This window comes from Danio rerio, chromosome 9 (genome assembly GCF_052040795.2).
Source record: "Danio rerio strain M-AB ecotype USA chromosome 9, GRCz13ab, whole genome shotgun sequence".
Taxonomy (NCBI): domain Eukaryota; kingdom Metazoa; phylum Chordata; class Actinopteri; order Cypriniformes; family Danionidae; genus Danio; species Danio rerio.
In genome coordinates, this window is record NC_141029.1 from 34,017,040 (window position 1) to 34,043,474 (window position 26,435).

Sequence of the window (26,435 nt, forward strand, 5' to 3'; positions counted from 1 at the left end):
AACAGTGCTGTCTGTGTTGTGGCACCACAAAGCTTGGGGACGAGATTGTGGAGTGCTGGCACAAGCAGGGATCTGGACGGTCTCGTCACAAATGAGGACATTCCCCGACCTCCCAGCGCCGCTCCATGCCAAAGCCAAACGCTCAAACACTGAAGCCATTGTTGACATGCATTAGGCTACGCGGCCTCCCCCAACTCCCCATTCTCTCGTCTATCTCTACAGCCAATAGGAGAGAGCCAAAGTTCCATCTTAGCCAATGAGAGCGGAGGTTCAGCCACTTTTGACAACTGCAGCACTGCAGGCTCTTCTTCAAAACAACAGATTGACTCCCTGAGAATCAGGAGTCTAAAGTGAGGAACTGCTGATAGCTCACAACAAAACAAATGCAAAACTTAAATCCAGTTTCTTGTGGCAGCATTCTTCACAAATGTGCAAATGCAGCATAAAATGGAATAAAATTCACCCAAGTTATTATCTAAAAGCATGTTATTGATCTAAAACAAATATATCCATGCATAGTTTTCCCTAGCGAAACATCAGCCTTTTCTTTCTACACAAAAAATCCAGAAATTAGAAGTTTTCCATATTTTTTGATCATGTTTTTTATTTTTTTCCTCATGTATGTATGCGTTTATATTGAATTATGGAACCATGGTCTTCCTTCCAACAATGTTTAACCTTGAAAAGTTTGACTTCTTTTTTTATTATTATAGTTTAAAATGATTTATTGTCTGGGTTTGTGTTCCAAAATACAGTACAAAAACCTAATATTAAACTGCCAGTACATTTTTTGTAGTTTCTCTATTTATTATTTCTTGTACATTATATTATTTCATTATCATTATCATGACTAAATTTCAATAAAAGTCACTTTGTTAAACTGTAGAGTTGAATTTATTTAAATTTGAAGTTGAGTTGTAAATAAATGGAACAAAATTTTCTAGACTTTTCTAATAATTTATTACATCTAAACTTAAATTCTCACAAACATCTGCGAACTCGCATTCTGGGGTCCATTCTTCGTAACTCACTTTAATGATCTAATAATTTCCCAGATCCTGGATCTTTTAATCTTGATAACTGATTTCTGGCTAATTTTGGTTCTTCAAACAAGTTCGCGAATCAGATTAAAATGTCTGGAATCCTGGATGAACTGATCTGAGATCACTGCGTGTGTTGTGAAGGACAGATCTATCGATCCTCGAAATCATGATCAGCAATGCAACGATTGGCTGACGGCACAGCAGCGTAATGACATCATTTGATTAATATTGAATCATCCATGCGAGCTAAATTACATTAAATTCATAGTAAACGGTTTGTTAAATATGTTGACCATTGTTGTGGGCTGCATGCATTACACTTTTATGTGTCAAGAGCATTTAGCAATTTATTTCGTTTTTGCATTTTCATTATTATAGTAGTCTATTCAAGTTTCTTAGTACACGTTTGAATCTAAAAGTCCATATTAATAAATGTTCTCTTTTAACTCCTTAGGGAGAACCACCCTGTGACTGTTTTGTACTTTTATTTCGGAGTGCAGATTGCATAAGTTTAATTTATATCTTTTTTTAGACTTAAACTGAATAAAATATATATTTTTAACTATTTTTCCAAGTGTATATAATTATTAATGTAAGAAGATATCAGCATTCGGTACACACTTTCAGTATTACCTTTGCTTGAAAAGACCCGATCTAATCCTGTTTATATAAAATAAACCTGCTCCTGAGCAGGTTTGAGCAACAGAGCTGTTGCTACGACAACTCAATTCTTGGATCAGTTTTGAAGAACTGAATGATCCTGGATCATGTCAAATCATCATAACCAAATCCAGCTAATTGAGTAATCCACGTACGAAGAACAGACCCCAGATCCAACACCATCCAATCAATATGCCATTTATACAACTAAAAGTAGACTTTTCTTGTATTTTCAATAGCTCCTCTCTCTCAGATGTACACAAGAGGGAAGAAACTAGGGCTCTGTCATTAATTCTGTTACATCATGACTTTTAGAAGATTTGCATTCTGCAAGCCATCTAATTTGTGGTACTGTGGTACAGTTTTGCTTTGAAATTCTGTCTTCAACAAAACAACATCTAAAACACTATTTGGGATACTTTAAAACATTTTATTATTTTTATTTTATTTTATTATTTAACCAGGAACGTCCTATTGAGATACAACATCTCTTCTACTAGGAAGTCCTCATCAAGACAGGCAGCATAGGACAAAGTAACAAAAAATACATATCACAACAAATAGACACACACAAAAATAGTATGAACCATAATCAATTATTAAAACATGTGCACTGTAATAACTGACAAAAATTTTTAGATATAGCGATAGATGGTACATATTTCATGTAGTATATCTTGAAGCTCATTCGGTACATATGAAGCATACTCAGAGAATGCAGATCAACCTAACCTTGGGTGAAAAAAATGGCATCTTAAGTAAAAGTATATCTGCTGTTCTGGTATTATAAGTATTTGAACAGTACTCCGACAAACTAGTTATGTGCTCTAGTAATTTACCAACTAAAGCATTAAAAATAAAATCTAAGATGTGTTGTTTTCTCCTTGACTGAAATGTCATTTTAAATTACAGTGATATGCACTTGAACTAAATCGTAAGGCACTATGATGAACAATATCTAATATTTAAAAGTCATGATCTTTAAAAGCAATTTAAAAAGCTGCCACAAACACTGTCCTCTATTTCCTCCCTCTAAGGCTCTCTGAACTTGTGTCATGTAACCCTCTGAGACTACGAAAAAGCATGAGAGGGGAATGCTGAAATTCAACAACTTCCTGTTGCTTTCCTCTTTGGGGCAAAGTATGGAAATCAAACTGTACACAAGGGCCAAATGAGCGTAAACATTACTGACGCTCCGAACACTTAGTGTCACATATTAACTTTCTTAATAAATGTTCTGGCTTTAACACAAGTTGAACTGTCTGGGATATAGTGTCAACCACCACACAAAATAATTTCAACTTGTGTCCAAACAAGACATTGGTTCACATTAATGCAATTTTAATGGAAGTCTTAAAGAGCAAGGCGCGGTGCCAGAATAAACATACACTTTTTCCCGATTTAAGACTTAAACAACTTTATATGCTTGTGATTTTCTTCATTTGTATGCTGCTTTTGGTTTAAGTTTCTGCTAAATACATTAAATGAATGCATCATGCATGTAGGCATGAGCCAGTATAAGATTCTGACGATATGATAATCTTGGATAAAAATATCACAGGTTCATGGTATTGTGATTACTGCTCTAAATATATATATTTTTAAATGTCTGGGTAAAAAAACTAAAACTTTTTCCCAACTGAAAACAATATATTTAGTTTGAGAAACATTCAAATATTAATTCAAATAAATTATTGACTTGTGCTGTCTTCATTACATCCAAAAACATGAATTTCTTTACATTTTAAGATGGCATCTTTGGATTTATTTTCTGCTGGAGATACTGTTGTCCTACAAAAGTACATAAAAAAACGTACACATACTCTAGGAACGATATAGCACGAAATTTGGGCGGTTTTAAAACCTTGACTTTTCCAAACTGCAGTATATTTTCACAACGGTTATCGTCCCATGCCTACGTGCATGTATATGCAAGTATAATCCAATCTGAGAAAAAAATAATTATTAACTAAACATTTATTTTGACCAAGGGTTCATATATTTTTAGATAAAGATCCCAAGATAAAATAATCTCCTTGTGAAAGACCCTAATGATTATCAATTAATTTATAAATGAAAATTGATTTGCCACTGAGGAAAATAATAAAGGTTATAATAATAGGACAATATTAATAATATAAATATGTTTAATAACTGACCTTTACATCGTCATTATACTAAAACTTATAGTAAACTACATAATCTTGGCATATGGTAATATTTATGGCACAAAATAAGGCATGGCTTGGAGAACAAAATCCAGTATTATTAAATGTAAAGAAATAAATGGACGAATACTATCTGAATTGTATTTAGCAATAATGGTTTATTTTGATTAAGAGTTTTATATTTTTTATACTAAGAATTTAAGGAAAAATTATGAATAATAATCAGTTTACAAGTGAATAAAATATTAAGGTTATGTTATTAAAATAACAAAAATTATATTTGCTTATAAATATAATACCTGATCTTTACATAGTCATTATAGTAAAACTGATACTAAACTACTTTACATAATCTTGCATATAATAATAATTATAGCATAAATTCCATGAATTAGAGAATAAAATAAAATATTTTTAAATGTAAAGAAATAAATGAATGCACAAATAATATCTTAAATTTATTTAGCATTAATGGTTTATTTTGGTCGAGGGTTTTATATTTTTGATACTAAGGATCACAAAATAACAACTTGCCTTGTGAAGAACCTTGTTTATAAATAATAGTCAACAATATAAATTATTAATAATCATCAGTTTACAAGTGAGCAAAATATGAAAGATTATACGATTATTCATTCATTTTCTTTTCAGCTTAGCTCTTTTAATAATCAGGGGCCACCACAGGGGAGTGAGCGCCAACTTATTCAGCAAATGTTTTTACGCAGCAGATGCCCTTCCAGCCAAAACCCAACACTGGGAAACACCCACACACACACTCCTTTACATGCATACACTACAGCCAATTTAGTTTATTCAATTCACCTATAGTGCATGTCTTTGGACTGTGGATGAAACCGGAGCACCGAGAGGACACCCACACGAACATGGGAAGAACATGCAAACTCCACACAGAAATGCCAACTGACCCAGCCGGGGCTCGAACCAGCGACCTACTTGCCAAGAGGCGATCATGCTACCCACGGCACCACTGACGCCCAGATTACATTACTAAAATAACAAAAATAGTATTTGTTTCTAAATGCAATGCATTAACATTGGCATTATACTAAAACTGATACTAAACTACTTTACACAATCTAAGCATATGATAATATTATAGCATTAATAACACCATGGATTAGAGAACAAAATCAAATATTATTAAAATGCACAAACAAACAAATAATTGCAATAAATAATATATTAAGCGCATTTAGCAAAGCATACATTTGCTCATTTTTAGGGGGGAAAAAATTGCAAGCTTTTGTACAGACCCCCGCTGCCCCCTGGGGGTTCCAGTGACCCCATTTAAAGACCCATGATTAGATGACATTTGCAACTCAAAGAACACAATTAGTTTATACAAATTAACAAAAGATAACCAATCGAAATAGAAGCAGCACATTTCTAAATTTTAACCCCTCTGGAATCTCACACACAATTTTTCATTTGTTTGTTATTACAAAACAAGGAATGACTTGCCCTATTTTCTGTAGCAACTAACAACATTAAACAGGTTTTAGCTGAACTCATTTATTCTCAAATATTTCTCCAACTACCTAGTTAGCAAAATACAAGCACAGGCTAGGATCTTGCAGAACAAAAATCCTCTCAACCTTGAAAAGTTGTCCATGGGGCCCTTGACAGACATTGAGTTACTTTTTGCAAGGACAGCTTCCTAGAACCTTTGCAATAGTGTCTAGATATGAGAGAATCACATGACCATTAGGGAAATAGATCTACTCTGCACACACACACACAAAACAAAAGCACTCTCACTTTTTACTCATTTGAAAAGCCAACATTTAGCAGCATTAACTAGTCTCAAAAGACATATCACATTATTTCAGATTTGTATATATAAAATATACATTAAAAACAAATTTGCTGCTATTGTCATAAAATTCACTGAACACTCAAGATGAGGAACTTGACTTAAACAGGGTGGAGCTCAACCACATGTTGGTATGCAACTATACTAGTTTAAAACCTAAATCTGATTGCTGATAATTAAATGATTAGTTCATCTTAAAACTTGGATGAGGAGCAGATAAGTTTAATGAGTCATATCAACATCAGCATCACAGCACACTACAGCGCACAGCAGGAAGTTTCTCTAGATGAAATCAGATGAATACACAAGTTATGTAAAAAGTCAACAACATTCACTTTCTTGCTAAGTGTACATTTATCTTACCCTAAACACAACAGTGTGGGTAAATCACATTATTAATCATAGACTTACTATCATTAATGGTACACTATCACACATAACTATTTGACTTGTAAATTCAAGCACATTTAAGTATTTGATTCACTACTCTGTACATCAGTAATAGCAGTTTGCTGCTCTTTGGTTTTCAGGAAGACCAATGTCTCCCAACAAGGACTATTATGTCGTTGCTAAAAAATTATTATTTTTTTTTATGTCGTTGCTAAATGCAAGACACCAGAAACAGACTTATGCAAATTAAACTTGTATGTGGTCTCATGCATTTTTAACATGTAACGCATATGCTGCAAATATAGCTAGTTTCTGCAGTTGCATACTGCATATGGAGCATCACAATAATCATTAGCATATTAACAGAAAATTACATTTAATTTCACGTAACTCCTCAGTTTCATCTTCACACAAGTCAACTTCATTTTTATAAACATTTTAAAAAATCTTAGTAAATTACCTGGTCGACTAGTTTGAGAACAGCCATATCATGTGAAACTGGACATCCAAACTCCTGAAAAGACCTGAAGGTGTAGATTAATCAAATCCAGAAGGAGCCGTGCGCTTTTTTTACGGAAGGATGATGCTGCACAATGATGTGGCGTCAAAAGCTTGCTTCCTGCTTTGCTGTGGTTCGCCCTCTCCAAGGGCCCGGGGTGATGTGACGGCCGTGGCCGGTTCTGCAGGCGCTATCTTCGGTCAGCGGGAGCAGCTGCAGCCGCTGCCTCACCACCAGCGCTCCGGCGCTCCGGGAAAGAGGAAAAGGGGAGGGAGGAAAGGATGCGAGGGGTGCTGTAAACAATCCGCATTTACAGCAGTGGCATCCAAAACGATAACGATTTTTAGATTTGAAACCCCACTGCTTTACGCTCTGCGTAATGTATTCATTCGTTATAATAAAATACAGGAAGTCAGCGTTTTTGTACGCTTCCCCCCTCGCTAATTTCGGAATCCTACTACGGCGAAGGCCTGGTTCATAAATATTAACGACGTACACAGTTTTCCCAACTGGTTGGCTGAAAGCTCGACGCGGTCAAAGTGGGCGCTGTTGGTGTGACCAATCAACGAATCCTTCTGCGAATTTAGGAACTAACTATTGTTTGTTATTATTAACAATGGCCCCTGACTGGATGTTCACAGGAGGATATGCAGTGACGAAAACAAGTCCTAATTAATATTCATGAGCTATTCCGTTACCATAGTAGGACAAGTAATTTGGTATCCGATGCACAGGATTGTCAGTTCTTCCGAGTAGCCATCATCACCGCCTCACTGATGCCCTCGCTAGACTGATGCACGAATCAATCATTGTAATGAATCTGCTCTATTTAAAGAAATAGTTCCACACATAAATTAGTATTTTGTATTTATATTCACACTCTGACCATCTAATATCTTCATCTGCAGAACATTATAGAAGCAGTCGGTTAAACTATACAAATCATAAGTCTAATTTTTCTGTTTTTTTAGGCTACATGCATATATAAACACATATTTTACAAGAAGCGTGTTTTGTGAATACTTACGATCTCTATCGGTACTGCCAGTTTCAGTTGAAGTTTATTTTTCCTGGCATTGATTAGCACGATTATGCATTATCAATCGTACGAACTATTATTGGGGGAGGGGGGGGGGGGGGGGGGTCAAAAGTATATTTCTATTATACATTTTTAATTATTGATATTTAAGATATAAATAATACAATACAATAAGATTTAAAATGTAATCCTTACTCCATTCAATTAAACAGTTGAAAATTATAAACTGATAAAACGTGGTGGGAAAGTAGTGGCCAACTTTCAAGATAATTGTACATTGCCTAATTGTCTTGTCTGGTCAAAGTTCTTCAATTACAATTCGATGAAATATTAAATAATAATATTGTATTCATTGTACATCCATCTCTCCCCCTCTGTTTATTTGCTGCTGTTCTATATTAGTCACATTGTGCAGTTAATAAATGACAGCTCTACATTCCTTTAGGAATGAAAAACAGGAACTTGCCTACAATGTCCCTGGAAGCAAATATCAGTTTGTTTGTGCTTTGCAGCATGACATCACCTAACAATTCCTGTGTATCAGACTGATAGAGATGCTATATTTAAAGAGGCATGAGAGTTTGGGCTAACATTCAAATAGGGCCCACGAGAAGAAGCTTTGTGTGTGTGTGTGTGTGTGTGTGTGTGTGTGTGTGTGTGTGTGTATGTATATATATATATATATATATATATATATATATATATATATATATATATATATATATATATTGCGCATATACACCAAAACAAACATTTATAAAAAAAGATTTAAAGACGTGTAATAGACGTTTAAACATAGACGGCTTCATTAAAACAAGGCTACATTTGAGCTGTCAGTGAACATCAAATGGACATATAAGAAAAGCCCAAAACTAGACTAGTCACCAAATAAAAGAATGAATGACTATAGATGTGAAGTCTGTCTAATCTGTATTTGATGACTAGTCCAGTTTTGGTCTTTTCTTAGATGTCTAGATTTTCACTGACCACCCAAATTTAGCCTTGCTTTAGCCAAGCCATCAACATTTAGACATCCAAACACAAAATTGCTCTGTGGGCAGGAAATAAAATATTGAACAAAATAAATAAATCTCAGTCTTTATCTAATGTTTTTATATTTTAGGTTCAAGCACATTTCAATACTACATTCGGAATGAAAATGCAGCCTTACCGTACGTTCACACCGAAAGCGGCGAGAGCGTCCAAGGTCGCTCTGGCCGCCCTGGCGACAACGCTCACTGCCTTCAGCTCCTGCGGCGAGAGCGTCAAAACTCGCTACATTGATCTCTCATATTTAAAGGAGCCGTTGCAGCATATCAGTTACATTCCTGCATAAAACATGTTTCTAGCGTGAAAATGTTGCGCACTTCTTATCAAATTCATACAACAATGGAAGATCAAGTTGCGTGTGGCTTTGCTCTATTTATCCAATATGTGTCCATATGTCTGAAATATCCTGAAGCAGCAGTACTGTTTTGTACTGTCACATCGCGTGAGATTCCCGCTTTTTTAAGATAAATATATAACATTAATGAACATCAGTAAGTCGCCAGTAACTTATTTAATGTATGTTCCTGTAGAAAAAAAATTGTAAATAATTGGAAATCCGGCGACCGCAATAATCAAACCCTTGGGAACAACTGTGGTCGGAACCAAAGTTCACAGGTCTGTGTTCTCTGAACTGCTATCAATCGATGGACGTCTTCATTCTGATTGCTTGCCGCCGAACCGCGTCATAGCTCATTACCATAAAGTTGACTTCATTTCAACTCTCCTCGACGCTCACGCCGGCGAAGACGCGCCGCGCTGCTCCTCGCCGCTTAACGCTGCGTATCGCCGCCGGCTCTCATTGAAAATGAATGACTTCCGGCTACTTTGACGCTCTCGCCGCTTTCGGTGTGAACGTACGGTTACAACAAAACAAGGGCTCTTTATAATTAAATGTAATGACCACGGGCCACCGATCAAGGATGTTTCACAGAATATTTTCAGTCAGAAACATAGTGAATTCCTTGATAAAACATGCTATTGTTGACGGTTTCATAGAAAAGATGTAATCACTACACGTAGATGTAAAGATTATAAACTGTCTGAAATTTTCTGCTGAAGTATGGTTTCACATAGTTTGAGACCGAGAGAATCCAGGACCCTCATGTTTGTGCAAAATCCTAAATGAGAATCATACCTCCACATCTGCGCTGTTATGTCTAAACAGAATGCAGGAAACAAGCTAACAAAAGCTCATAATAGGAGTCTTCAAGTCAGATAATGAACACAAATATAAAACAAAATAGGACCGGCTTTAATAGTACATGAAACTAAAATAACTTCCAATAAAGCACAAAATACACAGGAAATGATTTTCAAAATTAATGTTAGGACAATCCTTACACTGTCCGTTTGTTGGTGATAAAACTTGGATTGTTCAAACTAAATTTTCAAAGTTTTTTTTTTTTTTTAAATTCAGACTTTAGTAGTGCACGAATCATCAAACAAAAGATCAATGACTTTTAATACACAAACGTTTATTCAGCCGAACTAAGCAACATTATAGTAAGAACAGATGTGTGACTGAGCAAAAGAGCGAACTTGACAGACCAGGACACGTCGAGTTAAAAGATGTACTGAAGATAAATCACACTCCTCAGAGTCTCTGCTACTACCTTTACCGTCACTGTGCATAGAGCCACACCGTAAAAACAGAAAACTCTAATCCAAAGATCTAAAAGCGTCATGTTTGACATACTCCTTTTTTTCTGTATTTTCCTGTTCTTTAATTAGAAATGAATTTTAACCCACAAAATCTGTGGTGCTGGTTACAATCTACCAGTAAACATAAAAAAATGGACCGAGTCCTATAAACCATGAAATACACACAGATATAGGAGGGAAGAGAGAGTGCACATGTAAGGATAGATATATTCACAGAAAGTACTCCAGCTCATAACGAACATACGAGTTCTTCTCATCGTTGAAGATTAGAGGATAATGTGCGATTAGAGCATCCTGGGAACCAATATAAATGGAGTTGTAGATCTTCCAGTAAACATCACGCACTTTCCGAGCAGGATGAAACAAACCCTTTTGAGTAAGAAAAAGGGGATGTAAGATAAGCATCCAAGTGAAAGAATTATTACATGAAAACAAAGAAACATTATAGCCCAGATACTATGTTTGAAATGTAACGCACCTGTAAGCAATACTGCAGCATTCGGCAGGGTCCAATTGCCACTCGCAGACCCTCAAGAGCCCCCATTACAGCTTGGATGACATGAGGAGACGTTTCAAAGACATTTGGCCAAACATAGTTGAGTAAATGATTAAGAGAATCTTCACAGCCGAAGCCATAAACCCCTAAAGACATGTGCTGCACCACAGCACTAGCAGTCTGTCTGTGTACCAGATCTCTGCAATGGAGACAAAGTACAGAAGTTAGAGATGGCTACAGAGTAAAACAATTAAGATCTAAATCAGACAGTCAGATAAAAATAATAGTAATCTGTTAAAAGACATGTTGTGCGCTCCCAGGTCATTTAAGTGGGCCTATTATGGCTCTTTTTAAAAGATGTGAAATAAGTCTCTGATGTCCCTAGAGTATATGTGAAGTTTCAGATCAAAATACTGCACAAACTATGTTTCATAACTCTTTGCAACTGCCCCTTTCAGGCTATGATCCTAATTGTGCCATTTGGGTGACTGTCGCTTTAAATTCAAATGAGATTGAGCTCCCAGCCCTCTTTACAGAATGCCTGTGTCAGTATAATGGCAGATACAAAAACAAGACTAAGGTCCTATTCTAATGAGGGAGAGTGTCCCTAATGGGCGGGGCTTCCCTCTCTGATGACATATACAAAGGGAGAACGCAGTTTAAAGTATTTATGAAGTGTGATTATAAACATTAAAATTAATAAAGTCTTACCATTAGAAGCTGATTATATGGTTATACAAGTAATGTTTGCACAATAGGTTCCCTTTAACAGATTATTTACACATTGCAGAACATATCTGTTGACAATTACTTATCTTTTAAACAATTGTGCTTAATAATTTAACTTGTTTTGGAAAAACTACATCAATCTATAATAGTGAATAAAAAATTGCACCAATCTTAAGTCTCATGCAAAGCTCCCCAACTCTTATGAACCACAGTGTTGACCAATGAGCAGGTCATCCAACACTCTCAAAACAACTATAATACTTCTTCAATATGGATATTCTGCAATAAACTTGACATTGCTTCTATAGATACTAACAATAGCTTCAAATGAACAGTCTTATATTGCTTAAAGGTGCAGTAGGTGATTGTCTTCAGGAACATTTTTTGTTGTGCTGGTTAAAAGTCACATTCCAACAGTTTTGATTAAAGTAAAGATCTTAATTTGTTTTTATGTATTTTTATACTCTGGGTAAAGCATAAGACAAAAAAATTTTCATCCTAGGGTTGGGCCAATAAACAATGCCATCGTCGACGGCCAATAGACAACACAATGCTGAGCCAGCACTGCTGATACTTCGCCCCGCCCTTGTCGCAAACCCGCTCGCGAAAAATACACACTTAGGCCCCGTTTACACCAATACGTCTTACTACTAAAATGCCATTTTAGAACGAAAATGATCCATATCCACACCATGTTTTACCTAGCATTTCTGAACAGCCCTCCACCTTTATCAAGGATGTACAGCTGGATCGTGTCTCACTTTAGTTGTTTAACATGATATTTATTTAATCTTGTCGCTATCTAATGACTCTTTGGTCTTTTGAATCTATCAGGTAACGTGTCACAGAGTCAGTACACTGCTTCAATCTTTCACTTTCACAGTTGTACTTGGTAATTTTAGTGAAAACCTCAGATAATGTTGGTTGTTTTTTAACCAACCAACCTCCTGCATAAAGTTCATCCAATTAAATATTGTCAGGTGGACAGTTCCCATAATGCTGATAAGTAGCCCAAGCTGTCTGTCAATGAATGTAGATTTAAACAACTGCACAGCCATTCAAGTAGATCCGCTGATGCGCATTCATGCAGGCCAGGGTGGAAACGAGAGACAGCACTAAAAACAAATGCTTAATTAAAACTTTTTAAAATCCTGAATCAATATTGGAGTTACTTTTGCACGCTAGAGTAAGGACTACACCATGGCTGAAGTATTTCTTTTAGACGGGTAATGTTCCGTTTTAAAACTTTTAGTCACACAGAGCTGATGTAGATTGTGTTGTTTTCCAAATGTTATATGGACATTCATCAACACCTGTCTCAGAAAGATTCTGCACATTCGCTGGCCTGACACGATCAGTAACACGACCTATGGAGAAGGACCTGTCAACCTCTGATAGAAACAGAAATCTGGAAGCGAAGATGGGGTTGGATAGGGCACACCCTACGCAAACCACCAACTAGCATCACCAGACAGGCTCTCAGATGAAACCCCCAAGGGAAGCGGGAGAGAGGCCGTCCAAGAAACACCTGGCGACGCAACCTCGACATCACAAGGATGGGTTACAGCTGGGGACAAGTAGAAAGAATGGCCCAGGACAGGAACCTCTGGAGATCTCCCTTTGGCGGCCCATACCCCGGAAGGGGTGGAGGGCATAAGTAAGTATAGGGACAGAAGTGTTGTTCAGCAACTGAAATCTTCCGGCGAAGTATTGATGTGACTATTTTCAGTTTCGTACGGTCTTTTTACAGCATCAATAATGTAGATTTTTATTTAGTTTAACAACAAAACACCAGCAAATAAGCACTTTTGCGCCTAGCCTGCTTTACTGAGGTTAAGTTGGTTTTATATTTACATTGGTTCATTTTTTAACAATGACAACCTGTGACGCGCTTCCTATAGTGTTTACTATGCTACTCTGAATATTCAGTCTTAAACAGCATGCAAGTATGGCTTAGTAATAAGTGTAATTCCTGCACGACACTGGCCAACCACTAAGCTTACAGTAGCTGCTTTAGGACAAAGCCTGTAAGAGAGTGATGACAAGTTTTGCCTGCTAACTACATTACTGAAACCATGCTGGATATAATGCTGTTTTTAGTTCAGAATTGTAGTATTATAAAGTACTATAAAGTTTTCTAACTGGCGAATGACAAAATCTAGTGGGTCACTGTCATCTGCGTGTTCATGATATAAGGCAGGGCTTTGGACGACGGGAGGGATTGTATTTGAATGATATTATGCTGACTGGTTAGCCAGCCATTTAGGCAGATCACCTACTGCAACTTTAAACATTTAATATAGACAGTCATTCAACCAAAATCTTTTTTTATCCTGATGGGATGCACCATTGCAAATAATCTGCAAATCTAAACTTGCAATTTATTTCCCAACTCACCTGTCCATCAGAGCATCTTCCAACAAAGGCGTGACAGCATATATATAATCTTTGCCCATTTCACCAATATATTCAAACAGGAAGGATAGAGACTTTAGGACACCATTCTGCACATTAAGCTCAGGAACACGATACTCGTTCATCAGCGCTGGAAGCACGGTGAATGGCGAACAGGTCTCAGCCACAATAGCAATGGCTACTGTTGTGCACACACGGTTCTGACGCTCCTGCACCTTAAGATTATTGAGCAGTGTGGCCAGCACATCATGCGGACTAGGAAAAAACAAAACAAAAAAAATTTTTTAAACTCATTTCCAACCTGCTAATGACAGATTATGCGTTAACAGTAAGATTCTTTTTCTTCTTTTTTTTTTACCCAATGGCCTTGGCGATATAGCCGAAAGTGTTGACAGTAGCTCTGCGGATGGCCTTCTTGTGGGCTTTCAACAACTCCAACAATTCAAAACAGATGCGCATCCATTCCCTGGCAGACACGTACTCCGCACCCCTGAAAAGGGACACATTGATACGTTTAGAAGGCATTATCAAAATATTTTCAAGACTAAATAGCTAGGATTCTGCACAGAGACGTGACACTGACCTGTCAGCAATTCTGCCCACAAGATCAATGCAGTTCTCCTGCACCTTCTCATGTCTGTTCTTCAAGATGGGAGTCAAACGTGGAAGCAAGTCTTTGATAGGAGGCGTCATCTTGTGCATACCTGCAAACAGGACATTTAAACATTTAAACCCTGGTTTCCCTTAAACACAGCCTATTAAGGTGATATATACTTCTACATCAAGTGATCACCGTGACCCACGATGCCTGCATTGCCCATAACTGAGCATTTAGACTTCTGCATGCTTTTTGTGTTGCTCTGCAATTACACTTCAGAAACGCTAGCTGCCATTGGGATTTTATGTTCCGCTGTGTCTAGTTTCTTAACGGGTGTTTTGTTTTTCTTAAAGCTACCTTAATGTAAAAGTAGCTCAAACTCACTCATTCAGAAGCAGCAACCTGCAGACATGCAACAACTTTAATCATAAGGTAATCACAAACAAAAGTTTCCAACTGGAGCTTCTCCATGGGACTCCACACTTGAATACACTCGCTCCAATGGGCTCACTGCTCTTTTAGCCCCGCCTACACTACAAAGTCTACCAATCACAGATGTAGTTACATTTTTGAGAGGTGCGTGTCAATGTCAGCCAATGCCAGAGGTCGGCAACCACATAAAAGCCGACCAAGACTTTAATCTTACGCTTAACGCAGAAGTATAAATCGGCCTTAATCATGCGTTTAGTTAGATTTTTTGTAGTTGTTCAAACACATTCAACATGAAACTTTACACCACAAAAAGCAATCCAATCAAATGTGCGTTTGACTAACCCAGAAAAAAGTTCAAAGCAGATAAGCACAAAACCTTTGGATGGATAAACATGCATATTTAACTTAGTGGTGAATGAATCCTAGTCAAAACAGAGTAAAGTGGTAAAAGAATATTATAATTTGTCAAGTATTTATTAAAACAATATTTGATGCTCCAAAAACAAAACAAACCAAAATAAATAAATAAATATTCAAAATCAAAATTCATTCATAAGCTTGATAGATTTACCAACTTTTTTTGGCAGTATATTTTTCTTTTGGCAGTATATTTTTCACAAACAAATGTGTGAACAAAAAATACAATACAAGAGAACATTTAATATTACATCTATATAGACCATTTCAATGTGGTCATGTCATTGGGCCATGAACATTTTCTTCTTGTTACCAAATTATTTCATAACTGTAACAAGAGGCAATTCAATCATAAATTATTAATAAAACAGCTATCATAACAATATCAATATGTGGCTCTTTTTGGATTCTGGAAAGCTATAGAAAATTAAAAATGTAAAACAGGAAATATGTTAGGACCATTGTTTTTGTTTATATCCCTTATAATGGTTTATATTAGCAAGCTCCACTTTTAGTAAATTAGCAAACACCCACCAATGACATTGACGATGGCTTTCAGGGCTCCAAGAATGCTACCCAGCACTTCAGGATATTCTTCTCCCAGGTACTCATACAACACCACACCCAAATGGCCCATAAGCTTTTCCTAGAGTGAAATATAAGAGCAAGAAATTTATCAGTAAGCAACTTACTATTTAACCCATAAAATTTTCCAGTTCACAAAATCTCAAATGGTCATCCCTACCTCTTGGCATGTCTTCATAACCACCGCTGTGCGAGAGATCAGGTCAGCAGCCTGTTGACGGACTTTGGCAGATTTGTTGTTGAGACGCCACAGAACTGTACCGCAGATCTGAGGCAAGTACGGTTTAACTCTCTTACCCAGAGCATTTACCACCGTACCAAAACCATTCAGCATCACAGAGTCCTGGAGATTGAGAAGAGATTATGGCATTAAGGAAAAAGAGAAAAGCAATCATTTAAATTCAGGCAAGTCTGTTACTCACCTCAGTGGTTTGTTCCTGGAAGGCGTACAGGATACCATCAATAAGCTGCTCCTCCAGTTTGTGATCAATGTCAGCGGCACCAAGGTTACCCATGATTTTCTCAATGGTCTCCATCACCATTTTTCTGTACTGCTCAGCTTCATCCTTCAAGTCATCCACGATACGGGAGATAATCTCAGCTGCCCCTACTTTATTGGCCAGCTCCACTGTAGTGTCTACCAACTGTTAAGGCAGTAAAACATCAAGTTAAATGTGCATTAGTCACAGTTACTCAAACCTGCGTGATAAACTTACCTGTCTGTAGTTGCGCCTATCCAATGCCATTCTGTGCTGCCAGAAATGTTTAAAGAAGGGGGGCAGGATCTCTGTTTTAATGTAATTGGCTTCCACACCATCTGTGGCACAGCACTGCTTCACCACCTAAAAAAGAATAGGAATAAAATGCATAAGACCAAAATATTCTGAAAGACCACATCTTAATGCTTTGATTTTCCCCCTCAAAGCACCTTAAGGACAATCTTCTTCATTTCTTCATCAGGTGACTGGAACTCTCGAATGAGGATAAGCATCACTTCTCTGGTGTAGTAGTTGGCGTATTCAGCATCCATAAGAGGAATCAAGTATCCAATAGCTTTCAAGAAGGCAGCAAGACCCTGAGCAGACATGAATAATGCTGTTAAACTGACGCTTCTTAGGTTGCAACCCACATCTGAAAGCACTGATCAAACCACTCTTACCTTGCCTCTGTGTTGCCTGATACCCTTCCAAAGAGGTTTCAGGACAGAATCAAAGGACTCGATACCGTATGGTGTAGCAGCTTCAGCCAAGGCAGCAATAGCCAAAGCACTGATGGTTCGTACTTTCTGCTGCTCATCAACGAGACCTAAAGGGGGAAAAAATAAATCAATCAATAGCTTTAGACTGGTCTGCACAACATATGAGACAATTGTGATACAATCAAATACACAGATGAAAAGGAATAGATCCCCACAATGCAATACTAACCATGCTCGATAATCTCCACCAAGCTGCGAAGATGTGGCAGGATAGCACAGCCCATGAGAATAGCGATTTGCTGGACGATCTTAATACCCGTGTGGCGAGCCTGCCAGGATTTCTTGCTTTTGCAAACAGCCTTGAGGAAAGGCAGGAGAGATGGAATGCCCAGGGCAGACGCCACAACTGCAAAAGCACGAGCTGTTGTGTTTCTCACATACTCGTCCATGTTGTCAATGTCAGGCCTCATGGTGGAGATCATAGTGGCCAGACCAGCAGCCTGGGAAAGAATGCAGATTTGATTAAGCGTAAATAATTATAAAACTAGACAGTTAGCATACTGTTAACATTCAAGATATTTGTTGTTTTCAACTAATAATCTTACCTTTGCCAAATTAGAGATGATTTCTCTTCCCTCTACTCTAGCATAGTAATCTTCATCGATCAGCAAGGGCTCAATCACCACAAGAATCTGCAAGAATGAAGCGCATTAGAAACCCCCCTAAAATAGAAATCAATTAATTTTTTGATAAAACTGATGGTTATAGGCACTGCAACTTACCTTGTGCACATATGGCCGAACCAAATCATCAAGTTTGTAGAGGATACGATCGATGACTTTCACCAAGAGATGGCGCTCCTGGTCCTCCAGTGTAGGAGACATTAGCAGTGGCAAGATCTGGTTGAAGAGGGGTCCTGCACCAAACTCCCTGGCCTTATCTGTGATTTGACGAAGAGCAGCCTGAAAGGAGACAGATTGGTTAGAGATACTTTAAGCAAAATTTTTACACTCGAGTGTTAGGGATGATGCTAACCTTTCTCATGGGAGGTGTTCCATTTTTTATCTTCAGGAGCAGCTTCATGATCTTGCGCTCCTTCTGTTCTTCTGGACTAAGCGTGGACTCATCAACTTCGACCTGCAAACAGAGATATTATAAAATTATATACCTTCCAATTACAAAACTATTACTATTAATAATACATTTGAAAAATAAAAATTTCAATGAATATATTTTTTCCATAACCCTGAGATCCCGTATGAACATGGCACTCACCAGCAGTTTGTCAAAGTACTGAATGTCATCTGGCTTGAGGAAGGGCAGGTTTCCGGATGGCTGGTCGTTAACTTGTTTCATCGATCGGTCTTCTGTTTGCATATGGAAGCCAGTCATGCCTCCAATAGGGGTTGGAGTAGCAGCTAATTTACGTGCAGGGGTACGGATGGGCACATAGCCTGCTGGAGGGGGCAGAACCTAGCGGAGCACACAAAATAAATCCAGTCAGACACACAATTTCAGTACATCCAGTTCAAATGTGCTCTGTAGATTTTCATAATATGATACTTTTATAACACATACTTTGTATCCCTCTGGAAACATTGCATCAAGTTCCTCATCAGTCAATGGACGGTTCCTTTCATCAATCTCCCGCTCCCACCGCCAAGCCTGCAGCTGTTCTGGAGTCATGCTCATCAGGTGACCTGCAAACATTTAAACCTTTAAAGCAACTTCCACAAAACAACAATTATTTAAATTACAAACTAAACTAAGCTAAACAACAGCACTGGTCATGTACCTGGAGTGGGCGTGGCCATATTCATAGCAGGTGTACCCAGAGGGGTTTTTCCAGGGGTGAGCAGGGGAGTTGAAGAGCCCATTTGGCTGGCTGGTGTTTCATCCCATCTTGACTTCCTCTTGCTTGCACCTGGAGTGGGCGTCTCACCCACCGACTCGTCTCCTCTGTCTGTACGTGGGGTTTCAGCCCAGCCACTGCCATGACCAGGTGTTTCTGAAACGGACAAAACAAAGGGTTTAAAAACCACTCTATTTGCAGATTACACATCAAACTAGACAAAAAAAAACTATTAAAGACCTCTCTCTGTCTTTGGTGTCTCATCCCAGCGGTTCTTGCGCACACTGGAAGTGGCCCCTCCATGGCCTGGCGTAGCATGTCCAGGTGTGTCTCGGCCTGGTGTGGCAGCTCCTGCTGGGGTGTGGCTAGGTGTGGGTTCCCACATACGAGTGCTAGGAGTGGCTCCTGGGGTTTCACTACCTTTGGGACGGCCAGGGGTCTCATCCCAACGACTGTTGGAGGGTGTGTGCCCTGGTGTGTGTCCTGGTGTCTAAGTAACAAAATAAAAATCTCACAGCATTATAAAAATTCTTAAGTGGCATTGTAATGCTTTATTTCTAATCCATGGCTCTTAATCAGGAGGACACAGACAAATTAGGGGGATTCTACAAACATCCAAAGGGGCCTGATCATTACTTTACTAGAGAAATTCACCCCTAAACAATAGTTTTCCTCACTGGAGAACATGGGTCCCGTAGGGTCCTCAAGACTTTTCCTAAACAACTTTTTGAATTATACTATAATTTCGAATTATACTACACAAATAAAAAGCAATAGTTTTTTTTTTGTATTATAGGATATTTACACATTTACTTTTTTGTATATCAGCATCTACTTAAATATTGACTTTTTCATAGTCTTCCAAGCAGATCAGATACATAAAATCTGTCTTTGTATGAATTTGTAATTATTTTTCATGAAAATCTGAACAATCAAAATATCCATTTGCTGCAGACCAAATGTTGTTATCGACTCACTTCAGAACCTCCGTCTGCTTGGTCCCAACTGGACACTTTTTTGGGTGTTGAGTTGCTGGGGGTTTGATCAGCAGTCTGGTCCCAGCGACGTTTACGTTTGGCCGCGGCCTGAGATGCAGCGGAGCCATTCACTGCTTTCAGCTCTCCAGCTTTTGCTTTCTCTACCATCTGTAGTCTGATCTCTCTCTGTAAACCAAGAGAAACAGTGACAGTTTAAGACACTTGTGACTTTTTTTTTTCAGTAGCATCTTACAGACATTTCACCAAAGTGCTAGAACTTACCTCTTCTTTGGAAAGTTGCTGCTCCTTCATAACATCCATGTACGTCCTGACCTGCACCTTGGGATCCGGTGTTTTACCCCCTAGGCGAAAGAGCACCAACAAGATGCGAAACGGTCAGCCAAGTGCATCTCAAAACCAGCATTTTCACACACAAAGCACTACAGTCAAGTGTCCCTGAATAGATGGCCTTTAATGTTTAAATTACTGTCCTCTCATAACACAAAAGAACCCTATGCAATAAAAGCTAAGCACTCATTACAGTCAAACATTAAGAACAGGCAGGTACAAAGAGGTTTCTGTTGCTTTTAAGAGGAGATAAGGAGAGGATATAGCCATCACTGATGCAGGGTCCTGGGCTGTGCTCTCCAGAATACGTACACTTTCAGTGCCAAGGGTCCCTCTGCAGTCAGACTTCAACCGGCAGAAAAGAAGCCTAGAAAATTTCTCTTTACCATTAGTAACACTTTGGAAAAGGGTTTGTACTCACACACAAAATAGCATACCACCTATTCTGCTCGTCACTCATTTACAAACAAGAAAAGGGGAAAACCATGTAGTATTCAAAAACCGACTTAAAAATCATATACATTTAATAAACTATAGGTGTTACAGTCAAAGACACTGAACACATTGGGGAGTTCTAATCAAATCAGAAAAGAAACAAAATATCAGAAACTAATCAATGACTTAAAGCACACTTGTGTGCATCTGGTTAGATTAAATAAAATTTAAACTAAGATGAATTTGTCTAAAAGTAAGTTGAAATGAAAAAAGTGAATATGGAATTTAAAAAAAGTCCCCGATGAGGCTTTAAAAATAATGTGAAACATAACAAAAGTAAAACTAAATCAATAAAATAGCTTGATGAAATCATGGTGCATTCCCCCGAAAGGCTCTCTGGCCTCACATCAGAGCAAAAACTACTAACTATGGTCTTGATTTATCTGATAAACACGCTTCTTTTTGTTGACCATAACCTACACAGGACGAGTTGCTGCACCCTTAAGAGAGTGCAGACAGGACTGGCATAGCAGTACTGCTGTAGGAGAGAAATTAAGGACAGTTAGTATGGGCCTGTGGAATCTTGGTACACAGATTCTTCAATAGATATATCTCTATTTTATCATTATAAAATAGAAATATATTTACACAACAGTTTTTGTAAAGCTTCCTCTGTCTGGGACTACATGCAAGATGATTTGCCTGATCCAGAATTATTGCCCTCCCATAATTTGGTCCCAAGTGAGTCAGTTTTGTGAGTGTGCAGCCTGTTTAAACATGATCTAAACTTCTTGTAAAATTGTACTGGTATGAGCACCCACAGGCCATCGGTTTTAAGATACTAAATTATCTGGACAACATAAATGGAGTTAAATTTGGCTTCACAGGGCTTTAAAGCTCCACTCTTATTGGGAATCATTACTGACATTGACACATCAGGGGTGTCTAACCATTGAAAAATATGCAGGCAATAGTATGGGGGGAAAAATAAATCTGACAGTATGCTGTCTCTGGCAATTAGAAACTTTTCATATACTACACAGTGTCTGTGTTTAAGTTGCCTGACTACTGTATCATCTGTTTCACACATTAAAAACATTAACCCTTCGAACAACACACCTACCTGCAACCTATGCCATGATGGGACCAATGACACCACCCAACCGTCTCCCAAAATCTTTGCTGCCCAACTTAAACAAGTACACATATAAATCCATCATCAATATTTTTCAGTACATTTCATTTATCCACTTATGCCTTACTGAGACAGTCTTAAAAGGGATATTTCACCCAAAAATTATGTTTTGAATGACTTGTTTCAAACCTTTATTTTGAAAAACATTAGAAACCTGCAACCCTTGACTTACATAGTGTTTGTTTTTCCAACTATGGAAGTCAATGGTTACAGATTCTCAGCTTTCTTCAAAATATCATCTTGTGTGTTCTAGAGAAAAAAAATCTTTGAAACCTCTTGAGGGTGAGTAAATAGTAAGAAAGTTTTCATTTTGGCGTGAACTATCCCTTTAAGGCCCTGATATTGCTTAAATGAAATTGAAGAACAAAGAACTCAAAACTACTTTCGAATAAAATCTTAAGTTCGTTTGAAGTTGCAACACTGGCACTGTTGTTTGTCACGTTTAATACTGTAAAGCCGCTTCCTTTAAAATGATTTAATGTATAAACAGATATACAGTAAATCTTTTGATTGAACTGTAAATCCCATATAAATATCCTCATTATTAGATGCTGTATTCTTAATTCTATAATTTATATTTATTTTGTTAAACGTGCAGTACACCATATATTATTATAAAGAGTGGCCTGAGTGGTTTAGAATTTACTAACAGAACAGAACTGTTCAAGTATTTTACACTTATTTTATCCTTAAATGAAAGTTTTAAGAAAAATTCAAAGACTTCGCTGAGCACATATCAGGGCCTTTACAGATCAGTCCAGGGAGCAAGCAGTTGGGTGGTGTTCGAAGGGTTAAGCAGCAAAAAAGGCCGGTCTGCACCGGATCGTCATGGGCAGAGAACATAAATACTGATTGGCATGGGCAAATAAAATAAGCAGAGGAGAATGGTAGTGTGAAATTTACCATCAGCAAACGGGTCATGACGCTCTGGGGAGATGATCATCTTTTGTCTGCGCTTCTTGTATTCATCCTCCCTGTCTGAAATTTTCTGCGGTCTGTGTTCGGCAAAGGGATCATACTGCAAAATGGGTACAAACAATTGTATGATCAATTCGAAATTGACATTTCAAAAACACATACAAAAACTTCACAAGAAAACACACACACACACACTGCAACTTGAAGGTGGAAAGTCTGTTAAATTACCTGCTCATCTGACTGAGGAATTGAGTTGAGTATTGCAACCGGAGCATGATATCCTGGTTTCTTCTGTACAAGGAGACTTGTAGATGAATCCTCGTCATCATCCTAAAATAAAAATAGTTGGGGTTAGGTTCAAGAAACTAAACAGAATTCTTATACACAATGGAGTTGTATTTTTTGTTTTACTTTTAAGAGCGTTATGCTATAACTTACATCCTCCTGCTCATTGGCAGCAATTGAAGTCAAATACCCATCAAAGCGGCTGTCACTGCCCCCGTAGATCTCCTGGTCATAATACCCAGTGGAATCAAGGCCAACTCCTTGGTCACCGCCCTCCACCACCAGAGCGGCTTTCTTCCCCTGGATTTCCAGGATCTGAGCCTCAATGTCTACAACAAAAACAAAAAACAACAACCAGAGATTAGTCCTCTAAAAATAACAAAAAACATTTTAACTAATATTATAATAGGTGAGGTGACCTGGAAGTCATTTTCCACCATCACTAACGTCACTTTTATACATGTTAGGCATGGGACAATAACCTTTTTCAAGGTATACCGTGGTTTGGAAATGTCAAGGTTTAAAAAAAAACACCAAATTTTTCTGTAACGTAGGATTTTTTTTACGTTTCGTTTTTTTAGGACAACAGTATCTCTAGCAGAAAAAAAATCTCCAAAGATGCCAAATTTAAATTTTAAAGAAATCTGTTTTTTTTTTTAACTAATGAAGTCTGTACCTATATATATATATATATATATATATATATATATATATATATATATATATATATATATATATATATATATATATATATATATTGTGTTCAAAGTGAAATGTTTTTGTTTTTTAACAGATATTTAAAAAGAACTTATTTTAGAGCAGTAATTGCAAACTTTTATCCAAGGTTATCATACAGTCGGAACCTTTAATACACACTGACATTAAACTGCATATTCTATTAATAGAACAAACTAAGGTAAATCTGGTTTTATATTTTTATATTTATATTATGGCCTGTATATTGTTTACTGTGCTATGAATATTCAGTCTAAACTAACACAAGAGATTTAATCTAACCCTAAAGAATAATAAAAAAAACAGTAGCACTATTTAATTGACAGTCATATGCCTTCCCTACTAAGAATTTGCAAAAATTCTTTTTCTGAAACTATATTATTAAAATCAACAATCGATGAGTTTTATATGCAAAAAATCTCTACATGCCGCTTGATATTCTTCTTCAATTAGCATTTTTCTCTAACTCCTGTGTGTAGGCTCAGTAATGTTACTGTTATAGTAATGAATAAGTTATTTTCATTGACTTTAAAGTGAAATAACAAGGAGGCTGAAACAAAATTCTCATTTTAGGAGACAAGTTGGCATTTAGAGATTTTTGAATCCTAACTCTTCAATTTAAGACAATGATTTGTAAACCATACATGCACAATATTAAGACAAAAAGAAGTCCCTACATACATATAAAATCCTTACAAATATTTATAACTAATACGTGAAGGGAGATGTAACTTATATTTTATTATTACTTAGGTATTGTCATAAAAACATTGCATAATGTATTAATATAACAAAAGTGCGTAAGCCCGCTTAACATAATGACTGTTGCAGGACAATCACCCACGGCCATGTGTTATACATAAACATGGAAAATGCCAAACGTTAAACAATGAATACAAGTTACATCTCTACAAAAATAAAATAAATAACCACACTATCACAAGTAAACGTCTATGAACATACCTACATAATGGAAAAGCTCTGTTTGTGTTTGCAACGCCATTTTGGTTTCAATACATCACTGATTAACCAGTACATCTTCACATTACGTAGTCTACATAGACAAAACAGACACATGCTAATGCTATTTTCTAGCACTGTATATTACAATTAGCTCTGCTATAATCCACAAAAAAACTCTTAATGCGGAAAAAGCGCTGATATTTTATATGTGCGCCACGGCCAGGTTTTATTCAACGACCAGACGCCATATTCTATTCACGGGCTTAGCCAGTTCTAATCCTGCTCATTTCTCGCTTAATGCACTTCTTTTAAATAAAAAGTGGCATTAAGCACAAAATGCAATATATAAAAAACTACAAAACGAGACATGCTTCTTGCAAATATTTGAAACCTAAACTCACCATCATGTGTTTTGGCGATCTGCGCCATTTTCGTGCTGTTGTGTAAGCCTCACTACCGGAAGGCCTTTCACGACAGCGTCTCGTTTACAAGAACGCGCATGCGCATTCTCTGCGGCAGAAAATAACGCACATGCGCAGAGCACAAGCACTAGGCGTCAACACAGCTGGCAAGTGACAGCATTCTCTTGTTAAGTTTACCCCCCGCTCTGCTTGAGGAAAGAGCCACAACGGAGTGGAGGATTTTCCAAATGTTTGCTTGTTGTTTTTAGTTAGAGACTCTAAGGTATAGATTAACAAGATAAAATGGAATAAGGCTATTTATGAACCAAACAACTTAATTAATAGCATATTTATGTGGCAAAGACCAAACTTTTTTCAGGAGGAATGAGAACAGGACAAGTTTACTTGTGTCTCTTTCGAAACATTAATTCATTTTCTTTTTTGGGGGGGGTTAGTCCCTTTATTAATCAGGGGTCTCCACAGAGGAATGAACCGCCAACTTATCCATCATATATTTTATGCAGCGGATGCCCTTCCAGCAACACAACACTAGGAAGCCCTCTTGCATTCAAACACATGCACTACGGTCATTTTAGCTTAAATATTTTAAATAGTATTACATAAAAACCGTGCTCTCTGTTGTTTTGAATGCTTATGTTACAGGCGCATGTAAGACAGATTTGACTGCAGTTTTAAAAAGCAGTATGGTTACATAATCAGGGGGTTTTAAATTTGAGTTAAGGAAGTTTTAGCTAGGGGTTCTATGGAAATGTTTGGGGGAAGGAATGGAGAAACTAGTACATATAGTAGTAATAATTAATAATTTAAATAATAAAAAATAAGTAAATATTTAATAATGTAACATAATAGAAACATAAGCATATTCCAAATACTATTTTAGATCTATTTATAGTATGTTCAACATGTTCAATGTATAAATTTGGTATTTATTCCAGAAACTATGTGGTCTGGGTGTCTTACATTTTAGGATGGGGTCTTTTGCACAAAAATGATTATATTTTGTCTTTATTATCATGAAGTTTAAAATGTATACATGTGTAATTACTTTACATTGTGAAAAACTGCTCCATATTATATTTAATTGACTTAG

General features: G+C 37.2%; 2 protein-coding genes across 12 annotated transcripts in view; both read right to left on the reverse strand.

Annotated features, from left to right (window-relative positions):
• Positions 1–7,050, reverse strand: part of ankrd44 (ankyrin repeat domain 44) — a 52,601-nt gene extending 45,551 nt beyond the window's left edge. For all 9 annotated transcript variants that reach the window (XR_015499640.1, XR_015499639.1, XM_087268095.1 and 6 more), the window contains exon 1: positions 6,556–7,050. Coding sequence is in view for 7 of the 9 variants with exons in the window: in XM_087268095.1 (XP_087124221.1) it covers positions 6,556–6,582 (27 nt within the window). In the remaining 2 variants the exon portion in view is untranslated. The remainder of the gene's footprint in view (positions 1–6,555) is intronic.
• Positions 7,051–10,137: 3,087 nt separating this feature from the next.
• sf3b1 (splicing factor 3b, subunit 1) lies at positions 10,138–25,378 on the reverse strand. 3 transcript variants are annotated; one of them, XM_087268088.1, is made up of 27 exons: positions 25,325–25,378; positions 23,379–23,554; positions 23,169–23,270; positions 22,926–23,040; positions 21,308–21,365; positions 20,705–20,759; positions 20,327–20,406; positions 20,045–20,230; positions 19,308–19,557; positions 19,011–19,223; positions 18,794–18,915; positions 18,491–18,688; positions 18,251–18,352; positions 17,998–18,177; positions 17,821–17,907; positions 17,445–17,715; positions 17,177–17,322; positions 16,946–17,092; positions 16,734–16,859; positions 16,440–16,661; positions 16,178–16,360; positions 15,967–16,078; positions 14,569–14,689; positions 14,344–14,475; positions 13,968–14,240; positions 10,824–11,040; positions 10,138–10,714 (listed from the first exon to the last, which is right to left on the reverse strand). In XM_087268088.1, the coding sequence occupies exons 7-27, from the start codon at positions 20,363–20,365 to the stop codon at positions 10,556–10,558; spliced, it is 3,486 nt and encodes a 1,161-aa protein (XP_087124214.1). In that variant the 5' UTR covers positions 20,366–20,406; positions 20,705–20,759; positions 21,308–21,365; positions 22,926–23,040; positions 23,169–23,270; positions 23,379–23,554; positions 25,325–25,378; the 3' UTR covers positions 10,138–10,555. The 3 variants fall into 3 exon arrangements, with proteins under 3 accessions (XP_087124214.1, XP_087124213.1, XP_087124212.1); XM_087268087.1 differs by lacking the exon at positions 21,308–21,365; XM_087268086.1 differs by lacking the exons at positions 20,705–20,759; positions 21,308–21,365.
• Between the last annotated feature and the right edge of the window lie 1,057 nt (positions 25,379–26,435).